Source organism: Xylocopa sonorina, chromosome 2, assembly GCF_050948175.1.
Source record: "Xylocopa sonorina isolate GNS202 chromosome 2, iyXylSono1_principal, whole genome shotgun sequence".
Lineage (NCBI taxonomy): Eukaryota > Metazoa > Arthropoda > Insecta > Hymenoptera > Apidae > Xylocopa > Xylocopa sonorina.
In genome coordinates, this window is record NC_135194.1 from 10,460,225 (window position 1) to 10,477,308 (window position 17,084).

Genomic DNA, 17,084 nt, shown 5'->3' on the forward strand with positions numbered 1-17,084 from the left:
TTACAAGTTAAACGTGACCCGACCTAGCTGTTCCACCCGCCGTTTCCGGCCGCGGCCACCGACCAACCCCTCGTTGGCCAGCCATCTGAATTACAAAAGTCGCTGGATTAGGCGATTCGCTTAATTTCGGAATATAATATATTATTCATATCCCGATCTGCATACCCCCTGGCGAGGCTACACCCTAAATAGAAAATACGGTGCAAGATGCAAATGTAATTTATGCTCGCCAGCACCGCGGCCATGGACGCCGCCGCGTTCGCCATTTCGTCATTAGGGGGCGCGTATCCGCGTCCGTTCCCGCGCGTGCTGTACGTTCGCAGGCTCGTTAGCCGGTCCATCGATACTCTTCCACGATGATTCTCTCATCACGACGGGCTTAAACGCGGCGGGAGCCGCGAAAATAAAAGGAGGTCCCCGTCCATTATTTCCGGTCCCCTCTCGCGCGGCGTCGTTCCTGTAAAACGCCTATTTTCGAGTCCGCCGCGCCGCACTCGGGATTCATTATTGCCTTCCTCTCTGCACACTGCCCTACCCCGCGGCTCTTGATTACTTTAACATTCGCCCCGCGTCGTTCGATGTTTATAAATGCGTCTCTGCGATGAACCGCGCGATACTCTCTGTCTGTGGTGCGTCGCGCTCTTGTTATTCGTCTGCACTCGGAATTGAAGTTTCTTGCCTCCCTTTTTTTCGTGAATTATGTTTCTGACGAATGTAGGAGGAGTTGTTGGGATGTATTTTAGGATGAGAGGTATGAAATACTGATTTCTGACTTGGGGTTGGAAAATGGATGGGTTGTATCGTGGGTTTTACGGTTCTGTGTGTTATTGTGTTTCGTGGTACCGTGAATGAGAGGTGGAGTAAGCTAGACATATTCTTTTAGAATCTTGCTTGAACGTTTTAGTGTTCTTCTTCTCGTTCTCTAATCCTTTACGAATTGTTTTTATATTCTCAAGTTACTATACTATTATTTTAATATTTATTTTTGTACATTCGTCACTTCTTCCAAGTGATTAAAATATCCTCTTTTTACGCACAGCCAAGATACTTCCTCTTTCTGCGATATCGCGTAACAATAACGCGGAAGAAGCACACCGTTGTTATCGATTGCCAATCGATACATCGACAATGCAACGATGCTTTTGTAATTCTCTTCTTTCCGCGCCACAATTCAGCAACGATTCGAAGCATCGTTACACCATCCCCCGATTTGCTCGCGAATTCCGCGCGACTTTCGCAGGCAAATGCGCGCGGTGACGTCGATACATCCCTTTCGACTGCCGCGAATGCATTTTTCCGCCGCGACGCGAACGTCCTCCGAATGATCTCCATTTTCTCCAACAGAATTCAGCAGGTCGTCGAACAATCGAGGTTCTCGTCGATTAAGTTGCCATCCCCTTTCACCTCAAATCCATCGAGAACACTTATCCGTATACACCCCTTCCCCACCCTTTCCTCGACAAGTCGAAAAGTTCGTCCCATATAAAAACGTGAATTTTCAATACTTCGTTAGAAAAATACGCATTAATCACGGTGCCAAATTGGCCTGCATTCGGTCGAATCCATTTATTGGGGCAAAATTTCCACCCTCCGCCGCTACCTTCTCTTCCTTTTTCTTTCCTCGTCGATCGAACCCAATTTTTTTCCCCCTCCCTCTCTCTCTCTCTCTCTCCACTAGTTGGAGTGATTTCGCATTCGAGCAGCGTCGTACAGCGGAAAGTTCCACGTTAATTGATTCGTGATTAAGCCACGGTGCGTTCCGAGTATCGGGCCGCGTGATCTCGCGAGAGTTTCGCAGCCGGTTATCAACGAGCGGACCAGTTTTCCCGTGGGTGCTCTTCTCTCGCGCACGAAATCGCAGAGATCTCTGCTCGCGATTTTTCCTACCGTACGGCTCTATTTTCTAGTCGTCGCGGTCGTCCTTCAAACGATCTCTATCTGCCCGGACAAAACGCCGGGGGTTGTTGGGCAGGATAGAAAAAAAAAGAGACCGCCGGAGAGAGAAAGGTTCCCGCCGATTAATTTCCGTTTCTCTTTCGTCCGTCGTTCGTGCGAATCGAGCACGGCTGTTTTCGAGGCCGTTCAAGCGTATTATATCCACGACGCACTATTGCGTTCCGCCTCCGACCATCGCTCTGATATTAAATCATTCGCCGCTCTTTATTAACGGAACCGACCCACCCCCTCTGCTCGATCGTACGTCCAGAGCTGCGTTTTTTCGCGTTATTTTTCGCGATAATGCGAGTCAAGTTGACGATCAATTTGCGAATTGCACTTACACCGTCCAACGGAGCGCGGGTGTACGCTCGTGTTTACCTCGAAATAGGGGCTGATTGAGAGGAACTTGCTTTCGCTGAAATATCGATTCCTGTTGGGTTTGATGCACGGGCTGTTCGAAAGCGGTTGCTGCGCTATTAATTTGTTATGGGAAGGTACACCGTTGTTCGAAAGTACGAGGGCACTCGCTTGGCCATTCAGCGAACCATTGTTGGATGATAGGAATTGTTTTCAGTCGAACCTTCGAACCCTCTTTCAAGACAAGTTCGGTGTTTATCTTCACTTTTTCAATGTTTCGACGGTTTCTCGATGAATTTGCATTCTTAAGCGTTCGTAGTTAAAATAAGATCAGTCTAATGTAAATTTATTACTGGAAATTTGGACATTTTAGTACTACACTTTTGTTTTCACATTTTTTAGCAGTGAGAAATGAGAGTTCGACTGTCAGAATATTGTCTTTATGCGCGAAGGCATTAGAAATGAAGCTGTGCAGTTTAGTTGGTCCGCAGTTTACCAGCAAAGACCGATAGCTCTTTCGAAAAAACGAGGTGTGCAGTTTTAACGAGGTCTCATATGTTTTGGAACGTCGCGGACATCGTAGCGGAGAAGTTTCGCTTTTATGACAGCTGACAGGGGAAAGTTCGCAGCGTTAGATCTGGCGAACGAGGAAACCATGAAAAGTTTACACCTCGTTCGATCTAACACTCAGGAAACCGTCTGTTTAACACTTCATAGGTTATTAATGCACTGCGAGTTGGCTTTTCCTCCTGTTGATAGAAGAGAACTCTCGGACTTTTTCAGAGGATCGTGAGAAATGGGAACGAAACGACAAATCTTTCACTTCGAGATACATTTATAGTTGTGCAACCGTTTTGTATCAACATCAAGTGCACTTATCAGTTTCTAAGAACATCGAAACAAATAATTATTGTTGAATTTCTGCTTTTGATCATTTGATAAAATAGTAAAATCTATTTAAGAATGCAGATTAATTGTAATTCTATTCCAGATGAAGTTGCTTCTTCGTGCATCGACTTTCATCTTTTCTGATCAAAAACTAAACAATGCACGAAAATTACAGGCTATCGTTATTTATTTCAGCGTACATTTTTCACATTTGGTGCCATTGTTGAGCTGAAAATTGATTCCAGCTGTGCGCACATTGCATCCGCGTAGAATATCGATTCGCAGAGGGTAGATCATTAGAGCATAATAGTTCGCATGAGGTAAAAGGACTGATGCAACAGAATACAACAGAAAAGTCATTTACAGGACTTTTTCTATAAACAATGAAAAACATAATCCGAATACATTTACACATTTACCAAGCCAATCAACCGTTCCATAAAAGAATGACAAATTTCGCATAGCTAAACGTACTTACCAAAAATACACGTATTAAATTACGCGCGCGTCAAAAAGCCAATTTACAACGAAAACAAAAGGAAAAGAAAAAAAGCCAACATGTACCGCGTGGATCGCAGCCGCCCTCCGAGTAATTAGCTAAAAGGCAACGGTGTCCGTAATAAAACTCAGCGCAGCAGACAGCACAGAATGAAACGTGCATTACACGCTTCGTCGTCCAAGAAACAAGGGGGGTCCCCAACCTTTCATCGCTCGAGATCGTTTCCATCGAATACCGTATGCATTATGCACGTTACCGAAGCGCATCAGGTCGATACATCTTCGAAGTCGTCCGCGTGCCCTCCGTTTTCTTACGATTCGAACATCGAAACGGCGCATCCGGTCGCTCCACCCCCGGCTTCCATCGACCACCTCTGCTCCGCCAAAAACCCACCCCTGCTCGCGAGCCATCAACGGAGAACAAAATACCGAGGGTCGTCCAGGAAAAAGAAGAGATTTCCGCCTATTAATTTCCGTTCCACGTCCCTCTGGCGCTCGTGCGAATCGCGTGAATCGTTTTCAAGTCCGTCGAGGCATATTATATGTCCGTCGTCCCTCCTCGTCGCGCTCGTTCGCGCTGGCTCGCGCTCTCTCCGGTCTAATCTACCCTCTCGTGCCGCTGCTCCCTCGTCCGGCGATCCCCGAATTCGTTATGACCGAGAAAGGGAGGCGGGAACCATGCAACCGTAACTTCGCGGGATACGATGTACGAGCGAGCGGCAAAGAGACCAGACGAGAAGGAACGCTTTACCCTTTCGTCGAACGGAGGAAGACGGGCAAATCAAATTTACAATCTTTCCACCCTTCGAGGAGAGCCTCGAACGACGCGCAGGAAGAGGGACCAGCGGTCACCGAAGATATACCCATCGTTTCTAAATATTTCACGGAGCGACTGGTCTTGGCGATAAAGGTGCTGGAATTTTGATTTCCAAATGGTTGGTGGTGGTTCGATATTGTGGATATTTGAGGGTTTTCGATTTTATTTTTCGAAATTCCTCTTCGATACTAGTTCTTGGTGTTAAATAACATTTATGCATAATTTGTGTATCCTGTTTTCTCTGATCGACGAAAATCTGTGAAAGAAGTTTCTGTAGAAAAAATATTCAGAGTGAAATTTTTCGTTACCGTTTTAATTTCTTCGAAATTCAAGGGTCTAATAAAGCTTCGAATTGTTTGTGCGAAAAAATTTAATTTCGAGAGCGATGTCGAACGCCACTCTTTTTCAACAAATCTCGCGACAGATGAAACGCGTTTCTTTCCATTCGGTTCGAAGTCCGCGTTATTTATTCAATGCGTATCACGGATCGCGATGCACAACGCAATGACGGCCGCGATTAACCGGAAATACGCGGCCGCGCGCGCGCGCTCGGACGACGGTAAATTGGTTTCGGCCAATCAGCGTGCATTCGTCGGAACGCGGCGCTTATAACGCTTCTGTGTTTGTTGTAATTAGGATGTCAACGAATAATGCCTGTCCGGTAATTATCGATGATATCTGACTTTACCGAGCGGGGCGTTCGGATTAATTTCGATACTGAATTCGAGGGGACCCGGCGGTAATTAGTTTATTATGTTTGCCGCCGCGTACGCTCGCTTCCCTTTGGGCCAGCCGGCCCCGTCCCTATCCGGGTAAGATATTTAACGTTCATCAACCCCCGCCGACGATTAACGAATATTTGATATTGTTTGAAAGTTCTACGCGGAGAATTAAACCTCTGATATGGCAAACAGTGTTGTAAAATGCGCAGCCATTGCCCGTAACGAATCGCGATCTAATTATCCCTGAAATGGTGCCGGAGGATGGGCTGCCTCGAAAATTTTGGCGCTCATCGCGGCGCTCCCTGGAATTTGTTACGATGCTTTTTAATTATCCTCGATACGCAAACTGGCATTGTATCGCTCGTACGGTGATTAACAGGATACGCAGAGGTAATCGCTCGTAAAAGCGGTTGGCTTTTTTTCTTTTTTAATCATCTCTTCTTTATATATCGGAAAATACTATGGAAAGTAACTTGTTGGTATCGAATGAATTTTACTTGGTTCCAGTGTAAACGGTAGAAATAATTGCACGTGTATCAGTTTATAATAGATTTTATTTAACAACTGATTTCCGTACTAAGCCGCCGAGCGATATCAATCGTAAAATTTAATTCACCGCAGTAAATGAGTTTTAAATTTTTGCGTCCACCTGAATAGGAAATTCCAAAAAAAAAGGGGGAACTTTTTACGGAAGCAGCTTCGGACGGAAATTAATTCTGAGACTTAATGAAAGTGGTAATGAGCCAGGAAGATTAAGGATATAAAGCAATCGTCGCGTGAAAGTGTCTCGTTAAAAGAAAAAGAAAAGAAGGGAGTAGAACGAGATTTTACGTTTGTTCTAGCCAAATTGGACGTCATTCTTTTTTATTCGCGCCCTCCGTGCTTTTAAGCACATTGCGCTCGCTTCTCTTTTTTTCGTAAACCTTGAGGCACCTTTTAATTTTCGAATAAAACAATATTAAATTTAATTTTTTTAATACACTCAATTGTTCGCCCCGCGACACGGCACTCGAATTAGCTATGTAAATTGTAAAATAAACCTCCCTGCACTGTAAATGTATTAAGCGTTCGTTGTATTACAGACGGAAGCGAACAATTATCTGGTATGCTAATTACGCAGAAGCGAGCCCATCCACATAAATCCGGCCTAACTTTCAAGTATTCCGCGTTTGTCAGTCGCAGCTTGCCACCCCAACGCGGATCGATATTCTCCATTTTAAAAGCTCATCATACGTAGAATTAGACTGCGAATCTAATTCCTTGCCAAGAGATTTTGCTGCCTTCGCTTGGAGAAAATTTCGACTCCAGCTACAGCCTTTCAACTTTGTTTTTAAATACCCGTCGTTACTTATAGTTACTCCATAGTAAGGCTGATTGAATATAAAAACTTTTATTTAATTTTTTAGTGCAATGAACTTCTAAATATTTTACAACAATTCAGTATTTAAACGTTCTACGCGTAGATCTCTTTTTTGTTTTTTTATTTTTCCTTTTTGTTTTCTTTGTTTTGTGAAATTGATAAGAGCTCAAAATCGCAAGCCATCGAGTTAATGGAGATCGCTTTCCGGTGCATTCTAATACTTGGAAGACTAAAGACTGTTCAGCGCGAGGGAAATGTTCGAGGAGGGGGTTGTTTTACAAGTTCTTCGCGATTGAAATTGCTGGCGGAGGAAGGAACGTCAGCGTTGCTGTCAGAAGCCGGGAATACGGTTCTTTTAGGTAGACAGAAACGGTTACGCGAATTATCGTGTTTCGTTTTCCTTATCGTCTTCGAGAATCATGTTTACCACGTTCGCCCAACCTTCTGCGGTAGGAGTTTACTGTAAAGTCTCTTAATCTTCGTAGCGATTTCCTTTCGAAACAAAAAATAGAGATAGAATTTAGATTATTTCTTTCCTTCGCCTCTGGTATTTTTCAGTCTTCCTTCGAAGAAAATCTTCGTTAAATTTCTCTCGAAATTATCATGCAATCTTTGACAATATAAAATTATATTTAGATCGATCAAGTTTCAAGGACTGGAGATTAGAAAGATTGCAGATTCCTAATACGTAAACCCTTGTTCAATCTATTCTTGAAGCCGCTTATTGGCGCACCCATGTCGTCACCCACAGCTGCTTAATTCCAATACACAAGAATCATATTTTTTGTCAAAGATATTTCAATTACTAAACTCATTATTAATTTTAGTTAATCCGCTCTGTATATGCATATACAATAATAGCTCGTTTCTTTTAACAAGCATTCGAGTTTCAACTTGCGACAGCAAGTTAAATGAACTCAAGATACTCCAACTAGTCACCCCGTTTCACCCTTGCGAATTAACTCCGCGAGAATCCACAGGATGTCGGAGCGTCGTTTCGTCCCGCGATATTTATTAACCATTAATGTTAAATAGGGCATGAAAATGATCGAGCCACTGTCCTCGAAATCTAGGTTACGTCCGGCCGCGCTGATTAACGGCTGCTAGTAATTAACTAGATTATTGCGGAAAAAACGCTCAGCCAAACGGCTGATCGAGTCAAATGAAGGGCCTCTGTATTGGCGATACGGATTTCAATAGCTTTTTACGACCAGTTCCCGTTCTGGAATACGAATGACGCGTTTGCCGTCGATAATGCTTTCTTGGGGGACAATAATAGTATCGTTTGTAGATTTTTATTATAGCACACGTACTGTGGTTGCTTTTCGAATTCGGTAGTTCAATGTTATACCCTTTTATGCATTTTTTGCGAAGAATTCCGTATTGAGCTCCGCTATTTTCCACCCTATTGTGTTCTTGTTCCTACAAAAAATTTGCTATTTCGAAACAAATCAATATCTGTATTAATATTTAATTTTCTTCCAAATTTGAAGATATTTTTTAAAAGAAATAAAAATATATTCTATAAAAGGGTGAAGCAGATGTCCTCGTAGCTTTGAATGGCGATACAGGTTCCTAATACGTAAACTCGTGTTCAGTCTACTCCCGGAGCTACTTATTGGCGCACCCACGTCGTCACCCACAGCTGTTTAATTCCAATACACGAGAAACTAATTTACACACAAAGGCAACCGTGACAATTCCATTTTGCAATCCACATTACACGAAGGCGTAGCTCTGGGACACCCGACGATTACGATCCGCCATTAATACGACCAGGGACAGTTACTACACGTAGAGAGAAAGCAGGTGAAAAAAAAAGTCGAGTCACGAACCGTTCCACGGGAGAAGGTCCGTCGCCACGGCTTTCCCGGCTAATAAGAGCGTATCTCGCGAAGAAAAGTGGGCCAACGAGAAATTGGAAGTCGACGCCGCGGAGGATCGAGGCAAGGGTGCTGCGAGGGTGGACGCAGTCGTCACGTAGCCCTGCGATGGCCGCCGTGAATTCCACGGGCCTCGCGACTCTCTGGCTTTAAAAGGAAGAAATATTAATCCAAGTCGAGGTTACGTAACGATGAAACACGACTGTTTCCATCGCCAAAGAGAAGTTCTCCCGCGGATGCTGCGATGGGGGGTGAGCGTGCACTCTAACCAGACAAAGCCGAGCTGGCTGGGTCACTCTTGTCACGCGGTGTATATTCCTGCCTTGTACCTGCGCGCTCCTGTTTGCGCACGATCCACCCAGAAATTTATTATGCTCTTAGAACGAAATGTGACCGCGTGCAGAGTGCACCCGAGCGGCTTAATTAGCCTTAGGTGCACTTATTACAGGTCGATATCGGCGAGCTGACATTTTCTTTTCGAGGGTGAGCGAGGTTACGCGTGGTTCGACGCGTGGAAATTGAAAGATCCTGCTGTGGAGTATCTTGGAAAAAGTTATTTAATCGTTATACATTCTTGAAGCTTTGGTGTACTGTATCATTAAATAGGTGAACCAGTTCTCAAGCATAGATTCCATTTTCTTAATTATATTTAAAAGGGAATGATTGAATATCTGCAGCCCAATTATTATTGCAAAGTTTTGAACGCTCATGAATTAATTGAAATACGATATTTTATTTATCCTGTTTGAATAAGTGATTGGAACGAACCTCGTGCTGATTGAACGTGTAATACACTGAGTATAGATATCATGCGATTAAAAAGATATGGCAGGTGGAATATGTAATCAATTAATAATGCACGTATGAAAATGTGGGGCCGTGTAAATAGGTTAAAATGCCTGGTATAATTTATTTAAATATGCATTATCATGTCATCGCCCAATGCGTGTAACCGAAGCAAGCTTCCACGGCATGATAATTACGTTGCTCCGGTGGCACGTGTGCACGTTGAATGAATTAGTCATGCGATGTGATAAAATGCATTAAAAGGAGACAAGAGTCCCGCGGTACCGACACACACACACGCGTTCTAAATTCACTCCACATAGCACGTGAATCTGGTTAAAGACTTATTAATTGCTGTTTGTGCAACACGATTAGAGGAGCATTAGTGTAACGCGTCTCGTCCAGGTTATTATCGATTAAAAAGAGTAACGAAGTACAGAGTGTATTTTCCGAAACAGTTTACTTCGTATTTGGCGAAAACTGCATCGCGGAATTTCGTTAGTAAATTAATGCAATCTCTCTACCGAAATGCTATTATCTACATTACGTCGAAGGTATAAACGTAACGAGGTTACCACAAAATGAAAATGTAAACTGAACCGTGGATATAACAATTTACAAATTTTATCCACACGACAACGAACAACTTAGTAAGTTCCATCGCGTTCTTTTCGACAAACCAGTACAGTCTCCATACAAAATCTAAAACATACGGCGAATTAAAAATTGCCGTCGTTGCGCCGACAATTCGAAGAGTTCTGGTTCCGGTCCTAGCCGAGAGATAACGGGTGGATAACGGAAGATTTGCGCGGCGCGGTACGTCACAGCAGCCGGGGCGATTTGCATAAATAAGGCGCGCACCGGTGTTCCATCAGGTATTACGCTCTCAAAATGCATCGAATAGGGAGAGTGGCCGGTGCATCGGGGATGAATGCGCCTGGGTGGCGGCTCGCCCTCCGCCACCCCTCGTCAGCACGCGCCGCGGCGGCGTAGGAACGAGTGAAAGAGAACAGCAGCCGGGCTACCGCGGAATATCTGCCCCGTGATAAATGCCCGACGCGCGTCACTCTCGCGACGCACGTCGCTCGGAACGGTTACAATGCGAGCCTCGGTGGCTATTATGCTAAAATGCAATCTCCTGATAACCGCGGCGGCGGCGTCATTGCGGGAGCTTAATCTCGGCTATCTGTACAACCGGGTGGAGGGAAACGAAATGGGTACGAGGAGAGAGGACCTGCTCGGGTTCTCTCGTTGATTCGCGATAGCTGTTGAAGAGAGAGAGAGAGAGAAACGGGACGCTGAGGAGGAGAAAACGAGGGAAGAGCGAACGCCTGGCGTCGCGTAGCGAAAGATAGAGCCGGACACAATGCTGGCGTAGACTCAGCGGATGCGAAAAGAAATAAATTCGAGGATCGATAAGCGTCCGGTTGGACGTCAAAGGGTGGCTGTGTGGGTGGACAGCGGTGCGCCTTGGATCCTCGATAAAAAGAGACCAGCGGAATGGGGAACGGCGAGCGACCTGTCGTTTCAGGGGTGCGCTGCATCGCCTTTGGATCTTTCTTGGTTACAAGTGGCTGGTTCGCCGTGCTGATCACGGGGGAACGTCGGATACGTGTTACGATTAGAGTAACCAAGTTCTGGGGAACGTTGATTGTTTCATCTTGATTAGCGTGATAAGGTCTGATTGGGGTTGGAGGGCTCTAGGAGGGTGGATTTGGATCGACGGTGTTTCGGATAATGGTAATTCTATTGAACCGCGTGTTAATCCCCTATGCTGTTCGATCAATTTCTACACGTAAGAACACATTTTTGTTGTTTGTGTTATATTCGTAGCGGTGAAATTTTGTGGAATATTGTAGCGTAAAGTGGAGCGAGTGGAAACGAAATTTTAGTCTAAAAATTAGTGTCCCCAGTTTTATTCAACAGAACGTGTGCACGCAATGGAACACGCGGAAAATGTATTTCGTAAATATTGTACATTTCACCATGGAACTGTTTAACGTTCCGACTGGTTGCATCGTCGCGTCGATAAATAACATTCGTAACGAATGCACTCGAAAACGTTCGACTCGTGTAACATTTATTTCCGCGTTAACAAAAAGAACGCGCGAGTTCTGTTATAATTAGACTACGAACTGTATAAGAATCACAAGGGTCCGCGATGAAAAAATATGTCCATCGTCCGTTTCACGCGTAATCTTACAGAGTATTTCGACATCGACGCAAGATCGCCAATGCAAACTTGATTCACTGTGATATAATGGCGTGCAAACAAGCCAGAACTAACACTATGCCCGTTCACGTAGTTTTCGTTTTTTGCCTGGAACTCAAACACCGCCACGTTATTTTGCGTGCGTTGCCTCTCGTTAAAACGGACCGGCGTTCGCATTGGTAGCGATTGAGGGGGAAAAACCGGGTAAAAAAGTCCGCGGGAAATATCGAGTAAGAAGGTAGTTTCCCGCGCGCAACCCCCGTTCCGTAAACACGCGTCGATTCGACCGAAGATGTACGGCGAACGGGCACGGAAGAGCTTCCGGTCTTCGAAATTCGGGCAAACAAGGATCCGCTTTACTTACGTTTTTCGTTGGCCGCACACTCGAGCCGGAGGCACCGGAAGTCAGCCCCTTCCCCTCCCCCTTCCACTGAGAAAAGTGTACACTCGACCCGGAGGACGATTGCCGTGACTTGGCCAATGGATCAAAAGAGGAGCGCGCACCGCCTCCGCCATCGCAGTTACAAAATCGTTCGCCGTTTAGCTCTCTTCGGGAGGAACGTTCGAAAAGTTTAGATACTCCTACGGGATCCTCTTCCAGGCGAGCGAATAAGCAGGTATTAAGGGCTTAGACCACAGATCGAATTCGAAGAGTAGCTACCTATACCCTAACACTCGCTCCCCTGCTCCCCTTTTCTCCTCCCACGCTTCGCCACCGTCGCTGGTTCTCCTCGTTCCTCCTAGTCCGCCTCCCCGGTTACCCTGGCTACTTTTTCCTCTCCGCGGCTCTTCTTATCCGTTTCTCTCGTTCGCCAACGCCCCAGACACCAAACACACGGGGGTCGCACGGGGGTGGCTGATCGGACGAGGCGAGGTTAAGCGTCGAGGATCGTCGAGCAGCTTCATGGTGAAGGCGAAAGAAGGTTTAATGGAGGATCATCGTACGATTTCGCGTAAGTTCCGTCGACGAGGGTGTCCGTCTTCGTGCCACTCGTAATTACGATCGTCCAGAGGCTGCTGTCGCCTTCCTCTCGTTCGTCGTCTTCCGGTTGGAGACTCGACGCGCGCGATGATCCGTCTGGTAATTATTTGGGGATCAGTCGATTCTTCATTTTCTCGTAGATAGTGAATCATGCGTTGGTTCTAGTTATTACTGTTACTGATAGTTGTTTTTGTATGGAAGTATCGAATTGTTTAAATAGTTGAGAAACTTGTGTATGTATAAATTAGAAATTTTGTTTAATTCGTTGTCGATTAATACCAGCGAAATTTCCATATTTTCATGCAAAATATTTGGATGTATGTAGTTTTTAAAAAAACTGCGATTAATCGTGGAAACAGCTTCCTTGCGCATTTTTCGACGTTCCGATCGCGACATCGGAAAAGCGGCGCATTTGCCTCGCATACGGGCAGACATCGAACTCGAAATGTATGTTATGCTGCCCGAACCCCACTACACGATCAATGCTTTATGGGGACAATGCTGCAGGATGCAGAACGCTTGAAATGGCTGAGGTTAAGCGGCAGAGATGTTCAACCCTCCGAGCAGCTTTGTGCCCGGGCAGGAAGTACGTTTAATGAAGTGCCATTGATTGAAAATTCAATACGGGAAAGTGGGACTTTGTGCTACTTTTTGGTCGAACGACAGCGCGAATCCACGTGTAAGGCTGCTGTAATTCTACCTCGCGTGTATTACGTTACAGTTGCTAACGTTATTTTTAATATCCAGTGCACACCTTTCCCAAAAATCGAATATTATCAAGTTACGCAGTCTAAAATAGTCGAACGTAACTCCCGTTCGAAAAGCCCACGACCTGAATTAGACAACCACTTCAGAATAGCCATCGTCTCAGGTTGATCTTCGAATTTATCATCATCCGTTCCGCCACCCTCTCCCTTTCTCACCCCCGCTATCACTTTCGCTTAAGCGTCGCATCAATACCTTTCGAATATGCTCGGAGGAAAATTGTGGCAGGCGTTAAGGGATGATAGGGCTGGGAGGGTGGTATGTAGCTTCGACGGCAGGAGGAAGGGAAGATAACGGGACGGAGTTCCGCGCGCTGAAGGGTGAAGGTAGGGGCGGTGATAGGTTACTAAGACGAGGTTACTGTAATCCGCAAAGCTCATCGTGTAATTTCCCATAAGACCGACCAGGAGCTTGTATCAGCTCCCGTGGACCGTTCTCGCGTCCTTTTTTCCTCCTTTTTCTTTCGACACGATGCAACTTGATTGCATAAAACGTTACACTTCCCCAATTGTACGGGTGTGTTCGTCCATCGTTGAGTTCGCGTAGCAGCTATCGGGAGAAGTTCTCGCGGATTTATAGGGTGTTGTTCGTGGTACCTGAACTTCCCTTGAATCACGATTTTATTTAACAATGTAATCGCTCGGATACTTCTTTCAACTTTCTTTCCGAGGTTCTTGAAGTTACTTTCGTTAATACAACAGTCTTCAGTTTTAGTTGCAGAAAACAGTTCGAGATTGTATTATTTTTTCTTAGACATACATTTATACGACGCTATTCTTTCATTTCTTAGTCGTGAATTACAACAGTTACGTAACAGAATTCCGACTGAAGCTGTCTTCAAGTACGAACACCCCGCGCAAATTCAATATTACAGGACTAGCATGGAAAAAAAAGAAATGTCCTCGCGTACGATTGCAAAGGGAACGACTCGAAAGTCAGCCGAAGTTTCCACGAGATCCAACACCTCAGCACCTTCGTCAGAAGTTTTCGAAGGGTGCCATTCGCCCTCCGCGGCCCACTCAGCAGGTCCCTGGCTGTCGCGCTTCCAAAGTGGCGTTCGTTGACACGGCTCTCGATTCGGTGATCGAAAGCGCATTTTTCCACCACCGCGGAGCGCCAGCTCCTTTTCTCTGCGATCGTGTCATCCCCCGTTCGCCGTCTGTTCGCTTTGACCGAGCCACTCACCGCGGGTGTCACGGCAGCTTAATTAAGCTAATGGACATCAGGAATTGATGCAACGGAACCGTTCGACGGCCGCGCGCGACGTTATTCGCCCGTCGAACGTCGACCATGATAAATATCGGTTTAAATTTCGTTTGCCCCGGCGACAGGGCCTGTCCTGTAATTGCGGCCAATCGATCGGAATGGAATTCGCGAGGAACGTCTCGTCGCTTCGTACAAAATTTCTTTGTTCTCCGCTCTGGCTGGCCTGCCGGAAATCGTTCAGCCGTCGAAAGCTTCTCGTCTTAGCTTCCCACCGGCTGATGGGCATTTTTATTAGATTTTTTTATTACGCGGCCAGACTCTCGCGGCTCCGCGAGCTCGAGGTATTTTTAATTATTCTGGCCAACTAACGGGAATGTATTTTTGAAAATTTATTTTCTTTACGCGCGGGGATGGGAGGTATGCTTGTAACGAATTCAAGCGCGTTAAGTTAAACGCGTGAGCTAGTTAACCTTTCGCATTCCGAATTAATTTTGCAATTTTTTTGCTAACCAGCCTTCTATTTGCTTAGTGTATTAAATATAGATTTGTTTAGATTTAAAATAATATTTATTGGAAGAATTGTGATTGAATTATATCGAATAATATGTTTACTTCGTTCTGTTTCAGGTGATTAGCGTTATTTACCTTTACTTCCGGTTCATCGGCAACATCCATTATGTAAGTCAGGTTACACAATCATTTGTATTTACGAATAGACGCGATGAAGGCTCGAAAAAAGTAAATCCGTCAAACTTACTCTATTAACGATGAAACATTTAGTAAATTCTTCGTATCCAAATCAAAGTCACACGCAAGCATTTAATTCGGTCGGACGAGAAACCGAGGAAGAGCAACAACTGTTTTAATATCACGTTACATATTATTTCAGCCATAAAATTATTATCAGAACCGCAAAATGGAGTTGGGGGTTATTCCCGAAGATAAACCTGGAAGACAGCAGTGCATAAAATTGGCGAGCAGAAAGGGGGCGTTAAATCTTTTTTACGGTAATGTTGCCACTGAATCCGATGGGGCAATGCTCGGCGGGAATTAAGCTCGTTCATTCATCTTCGTGAGTGGGTACTTTCACCGGGACATTTGATTTTCGCGAACGAGGGTCTCGCGTCCGCCTCATCGAGCCGCATTAACGTCTTAACCGTGTCAACTGCTCGTTGGGGCGAGACGTATCCTCGAGCGAGCCCGCGAACCGCGGTCGAACCGCGTGAACCGCACCTAATTTTCAGGGGGAGGCGGTATGTTTCAACGCGACACAGAAACCGTCTCCCATCCGCAGAGGAAATAGAAACGTTTAGGCGATTCTGTTGGTTCCCGTTCAATCAACAACGGGAACGCGAGTTATCTGGAAATTTCGCCGCGTGATCGATCGAACAATTATTCTCGATTTTACTCCGCCGGTTTTTCAGCCAGCTAACGTTCATTTTCGTCAATTCTTTTTCGACTATTTTAGAAAGAGAGAGAGAGAGAGAAGGTGATTTAGAGTGTTCCGTCAGTTGTCGTTTCTATTTTAAATATTCAAACTGCGGTTTTGTTCTATTATCCTTTTTTTTTTGTGTTGCACGATTTTGATGAAGATTTCGATAAAAGCTCTCGAAGCTGTGAAAAATGTTGCTTTTTGATATTTCGATATTTATGGGATTTGCTTTCAGGAGGATTAAAGTATATGTTAAGTTTCGTTTTACTTCCGTTTGAATGCGACTTATGGTGATTGTCAATCGCTGATGCGATTGCTTACCTCAGCTATGGCTATTGGTATTTTTGCCTTCGAGTTTCGTCTCCCGTTTCGTTCGTGTGCAAGTTTTAATTTTAAAATAATTAAATTTCACTCGAACCACAGGCATTCGCCGTTTTATATAAATGCACGTGTTGTACTGTGAAGGTACAAGAATAACGTGAATTCCAGTGTATAGCGTGAACTTTGTGCAGAGTAATGAAAAAGTAATGAAAATGACTTCTGCATAAGTTATTTAACTTGCGCGCGAGACAACACAAATTTAATTAAAAATTAATAAATTCTGTGAAAAAAATATACCTCAAATAACTGGAGAAGATTTTTTATAGGCAATGCTTGAGCCTAGTTTGAATTTAAAAAATTGAATGCGATCGAAAGAAACTTTCTCTAAAAAACTATAAGCTAATACACATTTCCACCTACGTTAAACACCGAGAAGAGCGTTCAACTCGAAGCACACAGAGCGCCGCGTTCATACTCTCGCAGGAGCGAAGGATTAATCCTCGCGTCTGAAGAACCCTGGCCGTGGAAGACAAAAAGTCCGCCTAAGGAACTCTTCTCCGGCTACACGAGATTGAATTCCCACCGTAAAGCCTCGTCGGCTTTGGATTTCTCCCGAAGGCTCGCCGCGTTTAACCGTAGGAACCTTTTACGGCAGAAGGAGCGTGTCACGTCGGCCGTTTAAATACCCGTCAAGGAACATTTAAAAAGTCGCGGTTTTCCTCAAGAGTGAGGTATTCTCGGGGCACGGTAAACGTTGACGAACTCGCGTTTGTGTAGAAGATTATACTGGCGAGACGAGAAGTTGCTCGACGATGAAACGTTCACTGTTTAGCGACAGGATAGCAAATTATAAAAATTGAGCTAAATTTAATTACGACTAAAGCCACAGTTATAATAAGTAAAGATTTTATAACGAT

The 17,084-nt window shown here is 44.8% G+C and overlaps 2 protein-coding genes across 3 annotated transcripts in view; one reads left to right on the top strand and one right to left on the bottom strand.

Moving 5' to 3' along the window:
- Ikkbeta (inhibitor of nuclear factor kappa B kinase subunit beta) overlaps positions 1–17,084 on the bottom strand; it is a 575,876-nt gene that overhangs the window by 329,289 nt on the left and 229,503 nt on the right. The window lies entirely within an intron of this gene.
- The window catches only part of LOC143433363 (uncharacterized), a 310,410-nt gene that overhangs the window by 183,857 nt on the left and 109,469 nt on the right, over positions 1–17,084 (top strand). The window contains exon 3 of one of the 2 annotated variants that reach the window (XM_076910695.1): positions 15,042–15,092. The exons of the other annotated variant lie outside the window; for it this stretch is intronic. Within the exon in view, the coding sequence (XP_076766810.1) occupies positions 15,042–15,092 (51 nt within the window). The remainder of the gene's footprint in view (positions 1–15,041; positions 15,093–17,084) is intronic. 2 annotated transcript variants of the gene reach the window in all.